Source organism: Scomber scombrus, chromosome 7, assembly GCF_963691925.1.
Source record: "Scomber scombrus chromosome 7, fScoSco1.1, whole genome shotgun sequence".
Lineage (NCBI taxonomy): Eukaryota > Metazoa > Chordata > Actinopteri > Scombriformes > Scombridae > Scomber > Scomber scombrus.
The window spans coordinates 2,994,725-3,019,199 of record NC_084976.1 but is presented as its reverse complement, the minus strand read 5'-3'; the positions used below and the strand labels follow the sequence as shown (position 1 = coordinate 3,019,199).

The window sequence follows — 24,475 nt, the reverse complement described above, 5'->3', positions numbered from 1 at the left end:
TCCTCCATTTTTATTATATATTTTATCTGTCATTACAATCAACATATACAGTATTTCTTAATCATTTATTGACTTGTTAATTAAATCTTTAAGTATTATTGATCCAGTAATCTCTGCTCAACTACTACTACTTAGACATAACTGGTTTCAAATGTATTGTGTTGGATTATCATTGACATTTTTTTTTTTAAATACTGTACAACACTATAAATAAAGGGTGTGTAAAATAACTCTGGAGCATTCTAAATGCTAAATGGAAGGGAAACAAATAAGTCGTTTGTATGCAGGATATTCATACAGATCTACAGGTCACATACAATGTTTGTTGAGAAAAAAATGTTTCTTATCCAAAAGGTCAGCACACCTTCTAAAAAAAAGTCACCCTCCTTTCAACGGTTTCGTGGCCAGGTTTTGAGAGATCCGTCCTTGGGAAGTTTTCACCACTACAATAAACAGAGGTGAAGGGAATTTAAATTGAATTTTTCTGATTCAAATAAAGATGGCATTTGAAAAACTTAACAACAACTTTTGGAGTCCTCAGTGTGGACAGGGTTCACAAGGTCTTTTTTTTTTACTAAAGAAAAGTTTTTTATGAACACTGTGACACGTTGCACTATATCTAGTCATCCATCAAAGCCAATTTTGGTCACTCTAAAGCTCATAATCGTAGCTGAGGGGTTGGAACAGACTGATACATTGACGCTTCACCTTCAGGCCACTGCAGTACTGTGTGACCCCTGCATTACTGCTGATGCTGCATTGATTTACTTACATATAGTTTCTAAAGATATAGTTTTTCTTGCTGCTTTTTGTAAAATAATCCAAATTCCATCCACTTTCATTGTATTGGAACAGTAGCAAATTCTCAGCTAGATACCACAAAAGGTGGCAGAGTATGCATTTTTGTGATTTAGTTGAACTCATGTGCCGGGTGGTCTTATCCAAAGGATGACACCCAATGAAGACCAAGGTTCACGTCCTGTGTCGTACCAGTTCTAAGATTTCCAGTTCAGGTCACATGTCACACGTAAAGTTTCATGTTTTTAACAAAATACCTGATAAAGAACTTACATCGATATAAATGAGTTCCCAGAAGGACAGTTTTATTCTGCACGATTCATTTGTAGAAGCATCTGCGATGCAGCGATGATGGAGAAAAGTGGGAAGAATCTGTGAAACAATGCTGGCAAAAATGTCAAATCAAATGAGGATCAATCAAGAATAAAGAAAAAAAGGAAAAACAAGCATGAAGAACAGTTTGGACGTTGGAATTTGAATATTAGGCAGACAGAACAAGGCATCAGTCAAACAGCTACAACACACTTCAATCCTGAAACCAGTATAGTGGTTTTTTACTGCCTTTCGAGGAAGGGGAACAGGTGTAGACAGGGTCCACTCTGTTGTTGGCGGGGCTGCAGTGCCCAGCCTGGTTCCAGTGGTGAGGCTGAAGCCAGCAGATTGTGGACCGTGCCCAGTCAGGATCCAGCTGGCCTCAGTCTGAGATAGAAGTTGTGCTGCAGGGATCCTGTTGGACAAAATCTTGGATGTAACAGGAAATGGGTGCATGGTGAATTGGGATGAGGATCATCCACACTGTGCTTCAGATTACAGAAGATGAGTCTGTTACTCCAGCACGCTGGAATGTTAACAGCTATAGATAGATATATGGTTGGTTATAATAGAATAAAATATGTTGATGCCCCCAAAAGTTCAGGGATGATAGGCTTTGGCATTAAGAATGATTAGTTAGATCTATAAAAAGTTGATGTTATAAACAAACAGGTGGATGGTATTCTCTTTGCATTTGAAATCAAGACATATATGTGTTGTTTTCACCTGCCACCTGAAACATCAGTATGAGGAAAGGATGTCTCGTTTTTTTTTTTTTTTTTTTTCAATCATCTTTTGAGGTGTTATTTAAAAGAAGTGGATGACAGACCCCCTGGAGCCTCATTGAATGATTCTGTAAACAAGCAGATCATTTCTAAAAGAATCAAAGTGATGTATTATTAATGGAAGGATTTGCCCTTTGAATGATATTTATACATCTGTGTGAAGCTGCATTTGACTACATACACTAATAGTACCATATGACTCCTTACAAACGTGTGACTACTTTTAATATTAGCCCCAAATCAATCAATCAAATCTGCAAACTGTGTGGATCTAACTGGAGAAAGATGTAGACATTTCCAATCATTCTTTATTAGTGTGAAGTTTTCTTTTTTAAATAAAGACTGAGGCTCATTATTTTGCAGCTCTTCAGGAGAGTCGCCTCATTCCTCCCACAAAAATGATAGTCAGCAGGACTTTAGCAGCTGACTTCTTATCTTCTGCTTTACAACAATCAACTTTTTTTTTCAAAATGAGGAATGATTTAAATTATTTTACAGAGCAACAACATGTAGATAACTGCTATGCTAGCCGTTGCGAATTAATTAAAGAGGAAATAGAAGTTGATAATGAAGCCGGAGACAATCGTTATCCTAGCAGGAAGTTATTTAATAAGAGGTATTATTGGAATAAGGAGTTAAAACAATTATGTTCTATTATAGTCTGAGCATATAGCTGAACATCTGAGAAGCTTTCAAGAATAGTCAGTGCAGGTTTGATAGAAGAGACTGATTCTATAAAATATGTTTTTAAAAAGGAAAGGTGTCCCAATATATATATTGATCCAAAATTAATAAATTGGGTCCAAGGCGGGTTTGGAAAATATTCATGGAAGTGCAGGGGCATGATGGCAATGCTGTGATTGGGCAGTCTGGGGTCAGAGAGACTTTAAAGTTGTCTTCTCTAGTGACACTTCACATTTTGATGATACACATTATAAAGGCAGATGTTTGGGGAAAAAATGTAATAGAGAACCAAATATTAACCCTTGATATTTTATGCAAATGATCTAAAACATGTTTTGAACCTGCTAAAATACCATCAATGTGGCTTAAATCTATTATAATTCCTTAACAAAATCCCAAAGTGAGGACCCGAGGGTGCCATTAAATTATAGAGGGATTAGCCTAATGAGCACAGTTTATAAGCTGTATTCCACTATACATAATGAGAGGCTCATGCTGTATTTAGAAATAGAACGACTCATCATGGAAGAGCAAAATGAGTCAAGGTCATGTCTTGATCATATCAAGTCAACACGTGCACGCTTTATTGACTTTTAGAAGGCTTGTGACACGCTCAGCAGGGATATTTTGTGTGTATGAAGAATGGTGTGAATGGAAAATTGTGCAGATAGAAAAATGAAATAGATAACTTTTAATCCCCTGATTTACCCACAGTACTTACCTGTTTACAGTCACTATGCAGACTCATATCAATATCTGGGTTACTACATTGATGAACATATGAATTTCATAAAAGGTGTTAAGATTCTTGCTGAATCAGCAGGTTGAGCTCTTGGAGGAATTATTGATGAAAGTAAAAATTTGAAGGATGAGAGTTTCCAATGTTACATATATCTACATGTGAATCAGTGCAAAGCAGTACTGTAACATATTTTCTGAGTGTGTACAATTATGCACCAAAGTTATCTACAGTGGGGACATTGGATGGAAATCATGAGAGGCTCGTTCATAGATATGTACAGCGCAGTTATGGAATCAGTTACTTAAAATGAAATAAAGTAGGTTGCTGAGACAAATATTTATGTGGGATAAACAAACGATAAGTTCTTGCACTAAAGATGTGTGCATGCGTTGTTGCTGCTACTCTGGGATTAGTGAGGCTGTATAAAAAAAAAAAAAAAAAAACCCCAAAGAAACTCAACATGTGTTTGTTTAAGCAATGTGTGTTTGCTCAGAACAAAGGGCAGTGAGCTGACAATATATGACAATATACTAAACCAAACTGCATATGTTTCTGATGATACAAACTGAATATGGTACAGAGAATTATGCTGTATACAATTACTGTAAACAGCAAAGATCTGTATGTGCCTTGCTGAGCTCTGGTATTTTACCTCTAGAAGAAGAAACACATGTGTCTAATGATATAGAAATAAGTTCCAATTACTGACCTTTTTATAGTGGACTGTACAATGCTTTGTTGAATGGGATAAAAATATATATAATTTTTTTAAATATGGATGATGCATACAGGAAGAACAGGAAAAAAAACTCTGTATCGAGATAATCTGTTGATATGTAACAGTTCTTTATATGAACATTTCATTTGGGATTTTTGCTTTTATTTTTTTATTGAAGTAAACTGTAATATTGTACACTACAATACAGTACACTACACTACAGTACAATACACTACTTTACTCTACAGTACACTACACTACAGCACACTACACTACAGTCCAGTACACTACACTACACTACACTACACTACACTACACTATAGTACAATGCAGTACACTACACTACACTACACTACACTACACTACAGCACACTACACTACAGTCCAGTACACTACACTACACTATAGTACAATGCAGTACACTACACTACACTACACTACAGTACAGTACAGTACAGAATAGTACACTATAGTACAGTACAGTACAGTACACTACACTATACTATAGTACAGTACAGTACACTACAGTACAACACAGTACAATACAGTACACTACACTATAGTACAGTGCAGTACACTACAGTACACTAGATTACAGTACAGTACACTACACTACACTATAGTACAGTGCAGTACACTACAGTACACGACACAACACGACACTACACTAACATACACTTAAATACACTACAGTACACTATACTACACTACAAAACACTACACTACACTACAGTACACGACACAACACAACACGACACTACACGACACTACACTACACTATAGTACAATGCAGTACACTACACTACACTACACTTACTACACTACACTACACTGTAGTACAATGCAGTACACTACAGTACACTATACAACACGACACTAAACTACACTGCAGTACACTACACTGCACTGCACTACAGTACAATACAATAAGTGACACCTCAGTACACTACAGTACACGGCACTAAACTACACTGCAGTACACTACACTGCACTGCACTACATTGCACTGCACTACAGTACAATACAATAAGTGACACCTCAGTACAGTACACGACACTACAGCACAGTACACTACAGTACACGACACTAAACTACATTACACCAAAACTACACTACACTGTAGTTGCCTTTAAACACCCTGTAGACACCATGCATTAATGTTGTAGTAATAAGTGATCAATAGCCATTGGCAGTGAAGATTTAAGCCATTTTCATTGGTTATATATCAATATATATATATATCATAGGGCTTTTATATCAATTATTCTGTTTGAGTCGTGGGGAAGTTTATGCGTCATGATTGGTGAACATTATTAAGAGGAGCACCAGCCAAGCCTGACTCTTGTCTGCATGTACTGTAGGTACTAGGTACACTGTTTTTTTAATGCCTGCAGAGTAATTTGTCAGTCAGGATGCTTTTGGACCATTAAAGACAGTCCTGTACTGCTCGCCTGCTAATGAGGCCGTCAGTCCTAATCAAGAGTCAACAGGAGCCAATCAGGAGCAATTAGAGACAATTTCCTCCCCAGCTGGGAGATGTGTCTCTGTGGTGGCAATGTCACAGCAGCAGTCAGTCCTCCTTATGCATACAGCTTGGACTTGCTTACATGGATTAAAATTGTCCTGATGCCTTGTTTACACTGATTGATCGGTCCCCTCTCACGTCTGTTGAATTGAACCTTTTTCTTGAGATGAAAAATACAAACGGCTCTCTGTAGGCGACTAAAGAACAGAGAGAAATCTGTTTCCTCAACATGAAACGATGATGTTGCAACCAAACAGTGTTTATGGGGCTACAGGCAGAATTTGATTAGACTCCCCTTTGTAATGTGCAAACATTCAACAGAGCAACAGTCAGCTTAATTATTGAAATAACTGAAAGAAAGACGACGAATTAATCTGGTAGAACCAAATGTGTAAATACATTTCTACAGTCAGTTTTGTGCTTATGCTATGAGACGAATAAAACATGCAGTCTGACATACTAAATACTCTAACCCAAAGTTTTCAAGTTGTAGCTCTTTAACTACTTAACATATATATTTTCAAGATTCTTTCAAATTGATTTCCCTTCATTAATGTTATGAAAATCTGTCAGCAGACTCTTGAAGCTTGCTTGAGTTGACTCCTCCATCATAGTCAATGTCAAAGTCCTTACTTGTAGTGGATGGCAGCTTTCATAGGACTTTAAAAAATACCTGAGTGCCCCTATTTCACTGATTTGGTGGGAGTGGGAGGAGGCCTTTGTGGATCTGTTATTCCAAGCTGAGATGAGCAACAGTGAGTTAAAGAGAGCGTTTTAGAGGAGGAGGACAAAGGAAAGGGCATTATAACTTCTCTCATGCAAGGACCACTCCATCTTCCTCATAAAGCAGCCCACGGCAACACAGTAGTCAGAATCTGGCCCTGATCACTCTTCAGTCCCACAGTTTATTCCCACAAGGTCTAAAATGTTGTTATATGACACTCGAAGCAGAATTGATTGTGTACAGTTGACAGAGAAGGTTGGTTTTCAATTTGCTAGCAGTGTTGATTGATGATTTTAAGGCTTAAAAAAATGCTGTTGCATCCTTTACTTTCTATCAAATTCATAGAAATAATTATGGCTGTTATTTTCTCTATAAAAGAATGATGTCAAACCTGAAAGAAAACACTCTCTCTGCTTTCTGAAACACTTATAAAGGATTAATCAGCCATTTATTAATGTCTAATAAGATGCATATGGATGTTAGGGTCAAGTTTGCTAAGAGCAGCTAACATTAGCCACCATCAGCTAGTGGTCACACCAGACCATTTAAGGCTGTTGCTGCAAAACCATTTAGGGCCCGATTAGCTGCACTTATCACCTACATGCCCTCTTAGCTTTTAGCCAACATGTGTTTAAAAGTCAAACACTGCTCATACTGCTGTCACATCGTTATTTAGGAACATAATGGTAGCACTAATCAAGGCCCTTCTCTCAGATTGCTACCCGCTTTACCACTTGTCTCCCACTACAGTGTCTCTCCATGTGAAGTCACACTCACAGCAGTGGAGGGCTCTCACTATTAAGAGGGTAACAAGCAACCTGTGAGGCACACTTCTGTTTTGTCCACAATAAGCAGGAAAGCAGCCGTCACCATGGACACCAACAGATACCTTGCTCACCCACATGTTATGTCATGCAAGTAAATAACATCTCTTAAACAGAGAATATACCTTAGAATGAAATAAATAATAATAAGTTAAATGAATTCAGGGGCAAAGTGATATTTTACTAATGTTTAGTTTGAACTATACGTCACATTCTGTTGTTGTTGTATAAAGGCTCCATTAAAGAGCAGTCTAACAACTTCCAGCAGATGTCCATGGTGCATGATCAAAATAATATATGACAAAATAGCAGGGCAGAAGTTAAATTTGTATGATGTTTACTCCGTCCCCTGGCATGTGGACTTCTGTTAGGAGGTAATGGAGTATATTAAGCAGGCATAAGTGCACACTCGCTGTTAACGGCTTTTTTAGTTCACTTACCTTCCCCGCAAACCCCAATATAGCAGACTCTGCATGCAAACGAAGGTGAAGTGGATCAAGCAGAGTCTGTGTGTGTGTGTGTGTGTGTTTTTAGAGTCATGTCTGTGTCACGAAATCTACTTTTGCCTAACTACTTGTCCCTTGCAAAGTCATGTGACTACACTCCACGCACGTGCAAATTCACACTCCCGACATATGCAAATGAATATTTAGCACATTCATCACACTAACACATGTATATAAGGGCGATCATTCGGTTGTTCCACTTCCAGCATACAGCCACAGAACTTTTTGATCACTGGTTAAAGTCCCTCCAGGCTACCTCTTGTTGGGCACAGACAATCTGGCTGAGCATATTGGATGGGCCAGCCAAAGAGTGGATGAGCAGGACACATAATACTTCATTCCTCACACACACACTCACACACACACACACACACATATACACATTTACATGCACATGTCTAGCTCGGTTCCCCCCTGATGCCCATGGGAGCTCAGCTGTTGCCTGGGAGCTACAGCCTCTGCCTGCTGCCTGGCACACTGCTGTGTGCTCTGGGGCTGCCATGTAGTGTTCTGGAGCAGAAGAGCTGGATGTCTTCAGATGGCCCGGCAGATGGAGTTGTGCTTTTTTTTTTTTTTTTTTTTTTTTAAGCTTTTGACACCACAGCCGGAAAAGAGAAGGCCTCTCCTCGCCCCCGGGCCTGTCTGTGAGTTCATGTGCTCCAAACAGTCAAAAGTTTTGACAAATTTCTTCCCGTGCTGGCACGACTCCGCCATCCTTTAACTACAGCAGGGGGAGCTCACCCACAGAGAGCCACAGCCACATTTAGACATCCACAAATCAATATCAATCCATTAGACGTTCAGCTGTAAGTACCGCAGGTCTTTTTTTGTGACTGGACGATCATTATTTCAAAGGATGGATTCCCGATCGGTTAATGGCGCATGCGGTCAGGTGTCACTCAGGTTACCATGGTAGCATCGGTGTTAGCTGACCCGAGAGTAAGACCCCTGGGTAAATATTACAAGGCTAAACTGTGTGTGTAAATGTGAATCAGAGCGACTAAGTGATTGCACAGTCTCAGGTCAGGACTCATTTTACACCGTATCACCTTGATGGACGTGACCCAAAATGATCTCATGAACACCCTCCCCCAACCAAATGTGGTGAAATGTATTTGGCCTCTACTCCCTTACTTTCTGCCTACCTGCATAAAGTGCACACTACTTCCTGAACTGGCACGTAATTCATATGATACTGGGCTGAGTTGATGAAAAAAAAATCATTTTAATAGAACTCAACACCTGACCTGTGTTATTATAAAACAAACTCCCTGTTGCCACGGGCAACCACAGGTATCACCAAACATTTACATACATGTAGTGATGCACTCGTGTGACACATCATCAGTTTTAGTACCTGACTCCCTCACCCAGCCGACCTGACTGGGAGTGGTCAGTTCCCAGCCTGTGTCCAAGAAGCATCAGACCACAGCTGGTCCCTCATGATCCACCACCACCTTTAGGCCTTTTCCTCCGCCTTGGTGGCTTTACTGATGCCCCAGTGATGCCCAGGAGAGTGTAGGCTTTGCACAGTGATTTCCTTGCAAAGCCCCTCCCTCCCACATCTATGGGCATGTATCATTCTCACCACCCCAGTCTGCACCGTTTGCTCCAGCAACACCACTTGCTTAGTTGTTTCAGAGCTTAGCATGTCGTCAGGTCAACCAGGACAGAAGTCACTTGGATTGTATATTTATTAGTGTAAGCAGTCTTAATATTGCGCAAAGCAGTGATTATCAGTGTGTGTGTGTGTATTAATGGTTTCTCTGTGTGTGTGTGTGTGTGTGTGTGTATGTGTATGTGCACATCTGTGTTTTCAAAGCAGCAAGTTAGCTTTGCTTGTAACTTTTCATATCTGTCAGTGCGTGCGTGAATGTGTTTGTGAGCGTACCATTGTGCATATATGTGTGTGTGTGTGTGTAAGAGTGTGTGACGGTAAAGCAGTGTGTAGGGGGTGCAGTTGGTTGACAGCGTTTATAGCTGACTAGTCATGTAGGCCAGCTCCACTGTAAAGAGCTCCTGGCTGCTGGAGGAGTGGAGGCAGCATGGCAGACCTGCATTCTCCAGCAGGCCTCCGTACTGATAAGGATCCAAACATTCAGTGTCCTCAAAACACTATTTGACTTTAACCTCTCTGCTCTGTTTGTGTGTGTGTGTGTTTGTGTGTGTGTGTCTGTTTCCTCAGATTCAGACGACTCCTCGACGTTTGTGACAGGCATCGTTCTGTACAGAAACCTTGGCAGCATTCTCAATCTGCAGAGGTAAGACTTGTGTTTTTAATTGTTACCCAGGCTGTCCTCTTTTTCATCAAACATCAAATATCAGGGGGATACGGAGCCGTACTCAGGAGGGAACTTGATGAATCCCCCGGTTAGTGTGAGGGAAATGAGTTTACAAGAATATAACTTAATGTATTTTATAGTTTAGCTCAGAGCAGCAGGACACATGAAGAACTGGGATAGAACAGAATTCATTTGATGTAGATTTTTATTTTGGATATGTGGCCCTTAGTAGTACAATAGGAGGAAGTGGATGGACTGTAAAAACTACAGTTTGAACAAAATAATCTTATAATAAACTTTTTTTTAATGTTGCTTTCAGGGGATGCAGTTGGTTGGATTTATTACAGGACATAAAACCTAATTAAAAATTAAAACTCAAAACAATCTTTAAAAATCTTTATTGTATTAAATATTATAAGCACTCTTTTAAATATCCCCTCCAGTCAAACATTTTAACTGGAGAAAGATTTTTTTTAAATTTCAAATCAGAAAAAAAAGTGGAGTAGTGGTTAGACATAAAGACATGGAGGGCTTAGGAAAAACCTAATTGCATCATGGGTAGTCCAGTACAGTGTATGTCTTTAGAGAAATAAACCCATAGGGACTAAAGATACAGTCTCTCATGAGATGCTGACTTTAGAAGTGTGTAATATATAAGAAAAGTATAAATACACCATTAAAAGTGATTGCAAGTGTCTTTTTGAATTCGCCCCTCATTAAATTCCACTGGAGGCTTCAAGGTTTCACATCACACTTGTGTAAGTTGAATACTGGAAAGGATTTGATTTAAAGCTAGTTGTGATGTCACAAATGATGAGCTCAGACAAACAGATGAATGTAAAAAAACAAAGTGTGCACCGTGAAGCTCAGACATCCATCTGTAGGATGACAGCATCATAATGGAGTGCAGTTGTTCACACATAGATAATCTTGTGTGTCCACTCAGGCAAAAAGTTGGTTTTTTTTCTACAGAGACAAAAGCATCTTCCCTTGTAGAAAAAGACTTGTCGAGACAGTTTTTTATGTCAGCCCTGGACTATGGTGATGTCATTTATAGATACACATCCTCTTCAACACTCAAACATCTGAATTCTGGATATAACTCTGCCTTAAGATATATTACCGGAGATGCTTATGCTACACATTGCCGTGTTTTGTATAATAATGTTGGATGGTTCTCTCTACATCTCCATCTCTTTATTCAAAGATAAAGCCCTTATAGGAAAATCACTGCATTACCTTTCAGAACTGCTCCATCACCAGGATGGACTTTGTCAAACCTGATCTACTGACTGGCTTTTACTTCATGTTCCATGAGTTCAGTCTGAACTTTAGCCTTTAGCTTTAGTACAATCTGACTCATGGAACAAAATGCAGCCCCTCCTAAAAATAGACGCACTTAAAACTTGTGGATATATTAGAAATGTAATCGTAAACATCCCAAAATCTTTTAATTTATTGTATAATTTAATTAAATTTAATTAATTAATTATAATTTTTTAAACATTTCTTTCAGATTTTTCTTTTCCTTGTATGCCATTGTTATTTTCTCGATGCCATTGTAAACGAGGGTCAGTATGAATAAAGATTTACTACTACTACACACAGAAAACTGTTTACACTTATACTGTAGTGTGTAACATACTATTTAATATTCATTTACATACTGCTTACACATTCTTAATAAGGGGCTTCAAATGAAGTGTTAACAAACTGTGGAACTGAACTGAAAGACAGCATTATCAAACCAGGACATTATGAATAAGTATGAGTATGACCATGAAATTACTCCAGATTATCCAGTGAGCAAGACTTTTTCAAATGTATTTATTAAAAAGAAAATCCAGACAACTATATTTGCTTTTAAAAACTGAAAATATTTAACATTTCAACAATTGCTCCAAACGTTCTTTATTAAAGCAGCTATGCATCCAAACGTAGTAAAAAAAAAACAAATTTCGGGGGGTTATACTCCGTTCTGGCTGTTTTGGACGGTCACGGTTCCGTCAGGGGCATTTTACATCAGGCTCTCAGTGAATGCTCCCAGCTGAATGAAAACAAGGATTTGATGCAGAGACAGCAGCACACTAGCAGTGGGTGGCCTCATGTATGTCTGTTATCTCCGTGTGGAAAGGGATTTCTTGGAGGAAGTTGCTGTTGCTGCTCGCATCATGATTAACATACATTTTAACAGTGTGTAATTACATACATATACAATATTTACAGTATATGTGTTAGTGTGTGTGTACAGTATGCTTCTGTGAGTAACACCCTTTTTATCCATGGCTGTGGTTGCTGTGGTAAGAAGCTCTCCGTTATGATAATGTGGTAAAAGCACATAATGATCTGATAATGCAGCACACAGAAACAGCAGAATGAAGCAGACCCCAGCTTTCTTTAGTCCTCCCACATGTTTATTCTGAATCATTGGATCACTGCTGCTCTCCATCTTCCTCAGCTTCTCTCTCCACTCTTCTTCTTCTTTTTTTATTTTTTTTTAATTTTTTTTAATTTTTCGTCCTCCTCTCCTTTTCTGCATTTGATCCCCCCTCTTCCCTCCCTCCCTCCCTCCCTCCCTCCCTCCCTCCCTCCCTCCCTCCCTCCCCCTTCAAGGAAGATGAGATGAGTTTGAGGCAAGAGACTAGATGACACAAAAGTTTAAGTTGACTGATTGTGTTTTGAGATGGTGAGAGGGGCAATTGTGCATAGAGGATACAGTGATGATGTGAGGAACCAGAGAGCGGAGCATGGGCTGTTGAACATGTTTTTTGGCCGACTGGAAGCTTTCAGCACACTACTTCCAGTGGCAATTCACTTTTTTTTTTTCTGATTGTCTCATTCCACATGATTGATAGTACCTATGAAATGCAGAAATTGCAATGCATACTAAGCAGGCAAGGACAATGTAAAATAAAATGCCTCAAAAAATTTTTTTATAAGATAAGCTATTGAAAAACAATGTGGAAAGCCTCAGATGAGAGAAAAAAAAAAAAACCTGCGGACCTTTAAGGATTTACTCGGCTGGTAGGATTATGTGTTTGCTCTGAAGCAGAACACAAAGACTGTGGTAAGCTTATCAGAAACATGAGGCTTTAATCTACTCCATGTTTTATTGGTGATTGAACAAGTTTGGTTCATGTGATTTTGACGCCACAATGACACATAGCGTTACTATTGATGGTGGCTCTGATGACATGCCTTAACATTTTGTGACAGTTGTCAGTCCCTCACAAATTCAACTTCAAGCACTTTATTGTCGATGTACAGCACAATAAAATGACATATACATAAATAAATACAGTATAGATGCAGGATGAAATGGTTCAGAATATTGACAATGATGCCAGGCTGCAGCATAGCTTAATATTGCACATATAGTAAAAGTGTATTGCACATTCCAATATATGTACAATGTACAATCCTACTTTTTTGGTGTGTTCCTTAACTTTTAGCCACTTTTTAACCCATAAAATTCTGGAATGTTTTTTATGATCTTTCACCACTGTGGTCCAGACTTAAGCAACTATTGGAATCCTAATCATCATTTATTATTGCGCCACCAGCAAGCACTTAGCACTTAGAACAATTACTAAATGGATTCATGGTTCCCACATGATGTTTCCTAATGATGTTGTTGATCTCGATGGGTAACTTTGTTGTTTAGAGTGCGTCGGTAACTATTTGGTACAGACATTCAAGATCTCCAGAGGATAAATCATCCTAGTTTGTCAAAGTTTCACTTTTAACTAATGACACATCTACTGGATTGATCAACTATTTCTAACAGATATTCATATTTCACAGTCAATATACCAAAATGATCTCCAGACTTTTCATAGTGAAACTTTTCATCTATCCAATAAAAGTATTTTGTTTATAAAATAGTGATATTAGCATCAACCTCAGCTGTAACTTGTTTAGTGCTTATTAGATACATTTAAAACTGAGATTGCACACATGGTTAACATTACAGCTGCTAAACATGATGACTTTAGCATTTAGTTCTACCATCTACTGATGATGTCTTTGTGTGTCTCTCTGTAGAAACAGCACAGTGCTTAACTCCAAGGTTTTGTCAGTGGCCATCAAACCCTCCCCTGCCTCCCTGTCTGCTCCGGTCGTAGTCGAGTTCTCTCACATGTACAACGTGAGTAACAAACTTTTATCTCAAGGTGATTTCAGAAAGCGGACTGTTTAATTTAATTATATTTTTTATTCTCATGTTGATTATGTAACTCTTCTCTATCCATCAGGGCACAACCAATCAGACCTGTATATCCTGGGATGAGAGTGACAGGTAAGATCCACTATTGTTGATTTGACCAAATCTGCTGATATTCACTGATATGAATCTTTAAAGGCTGATCCTTTTACTGATAGTATATTGGACTGAAGCTGCCATTAGATGCTATTTTGAGCAGGAATTCAGTCATTTGAAATCTGAACATGTTTCATGACTTTTTTCCTTACGAGTGCTTGTCTTGATGTAAATGGGAACATACAGTATATACACAAGAACCCTCCAGCAGACACAAACATGACTGTAGATTGAGCCAAAAATCCACATTGAGGAATTCATACCAAGTAATACAATTCTTGTGGATTAATGTTTCCAATTGCTTTTAAATTTTGAGTTAAATAAAAATTCATTAATCCAACACTGGTCCAGAGCAAGATATTGTGTGGCTTGATTTCCATGAAATATGTATTCATCTTTTCCAGATGATGAATCTTAATTCATCTCGATCAGGAGAGACCAGAGAATGAAGCAAAAAGGGTTGTTTATTGCACAAATGATATTATGATTAAGTATTGTCAAAAAGGTGTTTGGACTCTACAGAGAAATTTTAGTCCTGAGCAGCAGCAGGATTGATCATCCCCTTGAGTCCAGACACTGGTGGTGCTGGTGGCTGCTGAGACTGATGAAGTGAAGCACTGATGAATCTACAAAGACTGGGTGGTGATGGGGATGTGGAGGGTCACGCAGAACAGCACCAAGAAAGCACTAAACCAGAGAGAGAGAACGTTTAAAAAGACAGCTGCAATATGATAGGCTGACAATGAAGGTGTGTCACCGTGCTATTGGTTAGATGTAACCAGCAGATGTCTTAATTGATGCCCCAGAAATGACAGCAAGGAGACTTTTCTTTTGTTTTTTTTTGAGGGATCTCTTCACATTGTCAGGTTGTTTCTATGCACAGATAAGCAGTTAATCTGCATCATATGTAGCAGGGGGAGCTCACACCGAGTGGTCCAGATCCCATTAATAATTTTGCCACTTTCAATATTGGAAAAACATATGTAGTGTAGACTTTGTAAGGTTCTCTGGTTCTCTGTGTGGGCGTTTTAGGGACACAATGTTCCCTTTTCAACTTGTGTGTCTGGCCACAGTGTTTTTTTTTTTTTTTTTTTTTTTTAATTTGACAAAGTCAGTGCAGCAGTCCCCAGTGAAAGCCGCTGAGCGTGTTGGACAGCTCGGCAGCTCTTGTCTGGGACGACGCTAACCCCGCGCTATCACTGCTACGACACTGATGCAGCATGTGGAAAATTAAAAGTGTCGCTCACAGCTTTTCCTTCCCCATCCGAGCCCACGCACACACAACATGTTGAGAGAGAGAGAGAGAGAGAGAGAGAGAGAGAGAGAGAGAGAGAGAGAGAGAGAGAGAGAGAGAGAGAGAGAGAGAGAGAGAGAGGAAGAGAGAGGAAGAGAGAGGAAGAGAGAGGAAGAGAGAGAGAGAGAGAGAGAGAGAGAGAGAGAAGAATGGCAGGACACAAAAAGAGGAAAAAAGACACATATTGAACAGTTCAATTCTACTGCTTGTGTGTCCAGATTCAAAGAACTACTCATTTGCTCTTTGTACTCAAGTACCTTATTTGTTTAAGACAAGAAAATAGTGTGTTTTTCTCTCTCTCTCTGTGTGTGTGTGTGAGAGAGAAAGTGTTAAAGTGTTTGAGTGAGGGCAAGAGAGAGGGAGAGAAAGAGGGAAACATTTTGCAGCCTTATTGCATTGCAGGTTTGGACATTTGCATTTAGATGGGTGCATACACTTGTGTTTCAGAGACAAAAGAGCAGAACATTCATCACCTCAGTCAAGGGATTAAAAGAAGTTTAGCCTGGCACATATAGACCTGGAGAGAGCAGCAATATACAGACAAGGAGATGATGTTGGGAAAAAGAAAGAAGAAAGATACCCAGGCTTTTATTCCCAATTCTTATCACTGATTCTTAATTTAAATGATTAATTGAATTATGTTATGGACTTATCATACAATAAAATAATTATCAACATCATCATGTATATATATCATCATATGATACATGGACATGACCAATATTGCCACACTTCACATTAGCAGCTAAGAGGCTATTCATGTCACATTGGCTAAGCAAATAACTCTGTCCTCAACCATAATGACAGTCTGTGTTTTTACACAAGTGTAGCACCCACTCTACAATCCCACACAATGGACTCAATGTCAAAAAACTACCAAGGACGAGGGATCTAATCTGTTGATGCTGGAGGGGGGAGGGGGGGGGGGGGGGGGGGGGGCGGGATGTTATATGCAAAATTAAAATCCATCTAGGACAGCAGCTATGATTAATGAGTTAATATTTGGGAGAGAAATTGGAATCTGAGGAGGCGTCCTTGTCATGTTGATAAGAGCCGTGACGCAGCCCGCGCCTTCACCAGCACCACGCTTCAATCTCCGCAAATCAATAACAAGAACATCTTAATCACTCACACACATACTTGAATACTTTAGTTTTATTTACATGTCTTACCTGCTGGACAATCATTTGAACTACCTGGGATTTTGTATCAGGCTGCTGTTGCCTGGATCATTTCATCAATTTTACAGCAATTTTTACAATATGTCTCACTTGTCAATTTTCCTGATAAACTCTTAATGAAGCACATGCCATCTGATCAATGATAAGACATGTGTTTGTCACATGACTCTTACACACAGAAGCTAAGAGTTGAATTGCTTTGAATTACACCACTAAAGGGTAATGGGTGTGGAACATATGTGTTATGACAGTAATGCAAAGAAAATAACAAGGTTTGAATAAAGAACGGCTATCATTAAGACAAAAGGCTTGCCCACAGTTTTGACGGCAGTAAGACAAAATAAGCATGTTAACATGTATTAAAGGTGCAGTGTGTATAATTTAGTGGCATCTAAAAGGACAGGCTTGGCAGAAATTGAATATAATACTCATAAGTATGTTTTAATAAGTGTATAATCCCATGAACATAATAATCGTTGTGTAATATAAAGAGCCCTTTATATCTACATAGGGAGTGGGTCCTCTTTCACAGACCACCATGTTGCACTGCCATGTTTCTACAGTAGCCCAGAATGGACACACCAAGCACTCACTCTAGAAAGGGACTTTTTTAGTTTTTCCCAAGTTTCATGGCAAGCATACTTTCTCCTACTCGGAGAGGTAATCAGTTGATTGCAATCTGCAATGTACCACTAGATGCCACTAAATTCTACACACTGGACCTTTAAAAGTCAGACAGAAGATTTGTAGAGATGTGATATTGTAGCTTAGCATGTTCAGATGTTCACAGGACATAAGGTATAACATCATATGTCATCATATGTTTTTGACCAAGTAGTTAGCATAACTTCCTTCAACTGACTAGTAGAAAACCTACAATCTTGCATCACTCCTGAAGCTAAACTGCAAAAACTTTAAATTTTGTATGGAAGCTTAAATGTGTTTTGAAATGGTCTTAAACGTCCATGTTGGTTTGTTATTGCATGATAACACATTTTAATTAAATGGCTTGGCAGCCTCTTGAGCTACACTCATTTCCTCCTGGAATAAGTGTTAGTTTGTGTGTTAGCATTAGTATTGCTGTGGTTGTGCGTCTTTCATTAGTTTGCTGTGGTCTGTCTGGTCTCTTTTATTAGCCTAGTCATTGTTACTGGGTGATCTAATGAGTATACACATTCATTTATATATTTTTAATAAAATTTGGGGTAAAAAAAACAACAAAAACAACAAAACACAGCGTTAAACTAGCAGCAACGTTCTGTGTATATAAGCGAGGTGAAGAAGTAAAGTGAAATCACTACATAGTGGATAAACACACCTACTGATAAATAGTTCCAAAACCAACTATAATTATTCTATACAGTATTTGTTTGTTTTTTTTTCATTCATGAGTCTACAACCACACAATGTATTATTACTACAATATCAATCTTCCTGTTTTACATACTGGACTATTACGACTCAACAAAGCCTCCTATCTTCAAAACAAGGAACTTGAAGATGATTCTAGTGTTTGTGTTTACCACCAATTTTGGCCAATTTCCCAAAAATCTTCCATTTCCTTTATTCATTTCCAGTGTTGAAATTTGACAAATATTTTTTTTCTATTTGTCATACCCTGTGCTGTAATTTACCGTATTATCACTATATATCCAATCAAAAAAACACATTTCACATATTTTTAGAGTCTTGTCTTCTTTCAAGCAAGACATTGATTTTAGAAGTGGATCACAGCAGCCAAACCAACCTACTGATACAGAAATGGTTTTGTACTAAAGTCGGATGGCATTCATTTGCAATTCTATTAATCACTCAGTCTAATGGTTAAAGATTAGCCCTGAATATTTTTATAAAGCCTGTGCATTATTAATTCATTTTAAAAAGTGCAAATACAGTATATTAAGCAATACAGTTGAACCAGTACCAAAGTGCTAACATACATGAAGTGCAGAATGTACAGTGATCAGGGTCCATTAGTCTAGAATATTCCATGGAAGTTCCTGTTTGATTACTGTGTGGCTTCCTCTTACAGTCTGCTGTATTACCTACACATCTTATTTTCCCTCATTTTATACACACACCTACAATTAATTGTATCAGTTTTGTATGTTTGGATGGCAATTTATCTTCTATAATGCAATACATGACAGATTTATAACTCATTTTGCCACTTCCTATCATCATCATGCAGGCCCTGATACAAACACCGCCTGAGGAGTACAACACTGCAGTATTTTGGTTCAATTCAGTTTATGGTCATTTTAAGGAAGCTCATTACTTTCAACTTAAAATCCAGATTTGGGTGGTTCATCATATACAAGAAACAAATCCAGTCAAAGTGGCACCATAGGGTTTAGGTCAAAGTCCATTTGTCAGGTTAGAGACATTGCTTCATACAGGCTTAGACATTGACATTGACATATTTACTGCAGTCACTAATCAGCGTTACATCCGATCATACAAATCGACCTCGCTGTCTCAGTTAGTTTGTTAGTGTCGATGTTGACGAGCTGCCTGAATTAATCAAATGTTGACGCTGACCACTGTACACTTCATCAATCTCTATAATAAAATTAGAGAAGAGGAGGTGAGGTTCAAAGGAAGCAGTGTTAGCAAATAAGGTTAATTCATTTCAGAAATGAAAATTAGTGCCAGCCACTAACCAAATGCTTGTGTGTTAGTGAAGTTGCAGAATGTGTTCAAGCTACTAACCACGGTGGCTGACATGTTTAATGTTACCAGTCGACAGTGAGTCCCCTCAGCTGGTTATATTATTCAGTTTTAGCGTGTGTGACTGTGATGTTCTACATGTGCTGTTGCTGTGTGTGTGACGTGTGTGGTAAGTGTGTGTGTGTGTGGCTGTACTGTCTGTGCTGTTGTGTGTGCAGCATGAACCATCGTGCAACTATGTGCAGCACGTGTGTGTACATTAACCCAGCAAAAAAAAAATCAGATATATGAGATTGACTGGAGCCGGTCACTTGTCATGGCCAATCAGCTTAAAAAACCAGCTGTTTTCAATCAGTAGGGGTGTGGCAATACACTCAGCTCACAAGACGAGACACGATATTGGGTTCACGAGATCGAGATGAGACGAGATTTTAACTATATTTTTAAGAAAACTTCAATGAGGAAATATATGACTGTTTTGAAATTCACAAAATGGGAATTGAATTGAAATGTTTGAACTAATCAGCTTGTAATGAATCACTTTTTTCTACTATAATTTTTATAAATATATAATTATCATATGCAGTATGCAGCACTGTAAAAGGTTTCCCCATATAGATATTTTATAGATGGATCATTTTGGTATTTATGGAAATAACAACCATAAATACAAAAGTAAGATACAATCACAAATACTAAAAAGTAAATTGTAAAGAAAGTAGTAGAAAACAATTCTAATATATAAATATAAATTAAATAAAGAATCCAATTATATATATATATATATATATATATATATATATATATATAGAAATAAATAAAAGCAAATTGCACAAATCCAGTATCACATAAATACACAAGTAGAACAACATATAAACTGTGTTATAATTTGGTAATGTGACTCATTTTACTTTTTGCATCATTAGGCTTCCATAGCTGCTCTAGATTCCTCTGCTCCTCCTACTTCAGGCTCTCAGTTTAGAGAGGTTAACCTACCACTGTTCTTCTCCTCATCTCATGCTTCTGTGAGATCTTCTCAACAGGTAGAAGCTGCAACAAGGTTAATGATCCACACGTGACATTATAAAAAGAAGACATAACGTGCGAATGAGCGATTAAAAAACATTTTTTTTTTTTTTTTTTTTTTGGTGCGCCTCTTAATTATAGCTTTGCTAGACAAAATTCACTTTGACGAGAAATATCGTCGCGTGGCACGAGATCTCGTCACACGCCTATCAATCAGTGAGCGGCCTACCGATCAGTGCATCTCTACTAACAATAGCTTTATTGTGGGAACAAACATTTAAAGTTGGTTGCTATTAAGGACCATTAAGTCTCCACATGCCACGAGAGGGTAATCTGTATCATACAAGGAAAATCAGCCCTGGAGAAAACAGCTGCAATGACAGAGCCAGTGAGTGTGTGTGTGTGTGTGTGTGTGTGTGTATGTATGATGGTCACTTTCAGGGACACACACCAGACTTAAGACCAGTTGATTGGGGACAATTTGTGCAATGTGTGTGTGACATTGTCCAATTGGTCTAAAATTGTTGGCAAGCATAAACACTTAAATCATCCTCAATTTCTTGTGTTAATAATAGGCTTTGTTTAGTTGTTCCCGCCCTCACACACACACACACACACACACACACACACACACACACACACACACACACACACACACACACACAGACTTGCAGGAACATACACACTGAACCTTAACCTAACCATAACCTTGACCACTGACCACTGACCACTGGGGACAGGGCTTTTGCCCCCAGTTGCACAAACTGTCCCCAATCAACTGGTCTTCAGTCTGGTGTGTGTCCCTGAAAGTGAGTTATTACGTACACATACACACACACTCACTCACTCGGAGCCTCCTTGTGGCCTTTGGAGGCTTAGCGGTCCCTGATAGTCACCAATTGTCACCAAAATAACAGACTGAAAATAGATAGTATTCAGCTGATTGACCATAACCAGTAACGGGCTCCAATCAGCGTCATATATTTCTATTTTTTTGCTGGTCAAATTTACACACATGTGCTGCACATAGTTGCGGAGTGGTTCACGTTGCACACACAGCAGCACAGACAGTACAGCCACACACACACACACACACACACTCACACATACACAACATGCGCATCACGCACACAGCAGCACATACATTAACATCACTAAAACTAAATGACTTGAACTACTGCAGGAACTCACCATAGACTGGTAGCGTTACAGCACGTCGGCCACCGTGGCTGGTTGGTTGAACACATTCACCAGAATGTAGCCCTGAAAATTTCCATCCCCAGATTGACAGGGCCCACGTTTGCTCACAAGCACTTCTGAATAGAAAGAGGCTTTATTGTAAGGAGCTGACTGCACACCGTCTACTGTATTTATATTCAGAGCATGCTAATTCATTCTAATTCATTTGACAGCTACCAGCTGTTTTAAAGCACAGGACATTGATGAATACCCTGAAAATGAAACAGAAAGTCATGGACCAAAGTCATGTGAATGTTTAATTACTGAAAGTGTTCCCTGCTGTATCTGACCACAGTTCAGCTGGAGTAGATTTCCTATTCATCCACTTTACTGATGTATCCTTACATTTAGAAAAGCACACACCTGAGCCATGACACACCTGCCTTTAATATAACTGTGATGTATAAATAGCAGCTTTGTTACAAGTTTAAATCAATCGTAGTTTAAATCATGTGGTTCTTAAACATGCATTATCTGGACAGTGCAATGAAAACCAACAAGTCTTCCAATTTGACTGTGTGAATTCTGAATGACACATAGCAGCATTTTCTAATCCGTTGCCCCTAGTGGCAGTAATTGGCAGGACAACACATCCTTCATCTATAATTTCCCAAATCGTTAAAAAACAACTGTTGAAAAATAATGAACTTTTATGGTGTGACAACACTTTGGTTAAGGTCTGGTTAGGTTCAAGGGAAAAAAAACCCACACTTGGATATGTTTAGGGAAAGATGATAGTTTGGGTTCAAATGATCATGTTGTTAGAGAAACATGTGGTGTGGGTTAAAGTTACTACTTCCTTAAATTTAGGCCAATCTTCATTATCATGTCTACAATAATAACCACGGTGTTAAGCTTAGGAGACAACCATAGTTATACTCGATGGCATCTGTCAGTGTCACTATTGTCTGTTTTAGGGTGACTGACATTACAAGTTCTGATCATCTTATACAGTTGTTATGGTGATCATGTTAAACAATTTCTTGCACACATAGACTAACATTAATATTCATTAGGAACTTTGTTTCTATCCACTTGACCAATATAAGTAAATATAGTATTTTTGAATTAAAAAAAAAAGTTGTAGACCAGAAAACTGAAAGATGCTAAAACTCCCGCATACACATTCTTGATCACATTTTAATACCAAATTATAGATTCATGCAGCACTTAGATTGTAAAAAATAAATCAATACATTTTCTATAGGTATAAAGGTATATTCTAGTAATGTAGGTTTGCACTTCCATGAAATGGGCTGACCTATCCTGACTTCATGTCCATACTGAATGGGTCAAAACTTAGATCCTACAAATCCCATAATGCAACCTGACAAATCCTCAGTTCTAAATACACGCTTTTTTTTTTACAAATGTGATGTCTCTGGGTCCAAGCCGAGATAACCTTGATGACATCCATCTTCTCTGAGTCTTTTCTCTGAGATTTTCAGCACCTTGGGTAAACCGGGGTGATTATGGCAAAAATCTAAATCACTATTAATTGAACTTTAAACCTCGATTACGATTAATGAACGATTATCTCCACCTTTGATGAACAATTATGTATTTTCAATTTCTTTTGTTTTGTATTTTACACTGCTGCCCTCACACATGAGTATCTTTAGGTAGTGAAAATAATGATGTTTTAAGGTGTGACGCTGTGGTTAATGTCTAGTTTACTTGATCAGAACTATGAAAAGATCATGGTTCTGTTTAAAATGATCACAAATTCCTTAAAGAGATGCAACCTTTGCTGTCATGGCAACAGGGAACACCACGATTAATTGACATGAGCGAGATTAAGTCGATTCGAGTTTCTAAATGTCGGTTTTGATTATTTTTCGGTTAATTTCCCAGCCCTACCTTGGGGTACCAGAAGCTCAAAACAAGAGTCAATTGCATCAGCAAAGTAAGCTGTTTGGCATTGGCACAGAAGATTTGCCAAATTTTTCATGGGCGCAACCCACATACTCAGCTCTGCTGCTCATCTCACAAATGCATGTTCCTTACAAATGTGGCTCCATTTAAAAGGGAAATAAACAGGTTTTCCAACGGCATAAGACTTATTGCCTAGAAGCATTGTTACAACAAAGAAATATACTCTACCAAACACACATTTCCTTACTTTTTGTGCTATGTTTACATATATATATGTATATATTTGAGTCCAGATATTAGTTGAGCTGTCGAGGATATTCATCTTTGAATTCAGTTGTATCATAGATCATCTCTGTAAGCACACATGGTCTTAACTTGATCAGTGAACCTCGTACAGGAATCCTCCTCCCTTGAGCTTTCTGCATAACAGCCCATGTTTATATATCTCCACTGTGCTGGCAGACTGCTTTTCATCCATGTGGTCTGTTCTTGGCAGAGGACATTCTTCCATGCAGGGCTGCTGGACCAGCACCTAATTTATCCACTTAGACGGTGGGGCAAGACTGTCTGCAGGCCACCGTGTGGCTCACAGAGAGGCCTAATCATGTCAGCCATACAGAGAAACTGCACTGAGCCCTAATATATTGGATTTCTGTTGGAGGTGATGTGCTAATGTCAACACTGAGCCACCTCCTGGGGCTAACACACACTGACACACAAGCACACACACACACACACACACACACACTCTGAAGGCAACATTTATGTGTATGAACTAAGAAACTAACCGGTGTGTGAGGGCGTGATGGTTAAACTTCTTGTGCCAAACCATCATTAACGAAGGTCACCCACTGACCTCGTCACCCTTTAATATAGTTAAGGCGGTATCTGTTATACAGCCTGTTGTGCATCAAGCAGTAAAGTGAAAGCAGAGTGCTGCAGGCCCGCTGCTTTTTGGTGACACGCTGACAT

At 38.6% G+C, this 24,475-nt stretch overlaps 1 protein-coding gene across 1 annotated transcript in view; it reads left to right on the top strand.

Annotated features, from left to right (window-relative positions):
• adgrb1a (adhesion G protein-coupled receptor B1a) overlaps positions 1-24,475 on the top strand; it is a 118,292-nt gene that overhangs the window by 52,735 nt on the left and 41,082 nt on the right. The window contains exons 14-16 of the mRNA XM_062422291.1: positions 9,804-9,879; positions 13,945-14,047; positions 14,154-14,197. Of these exons, the coding sequence (XP_062278275.1) occupies positions 9,804-9,879; positions 13,945-14,047; positions 14,154-14,197 (223 nt within the window). The remainder of the gene's footprint in view (positions 1-9,803; positions 9,880-13,944; positions 14,048-14,153; positions 14,198-24,475) is intronic.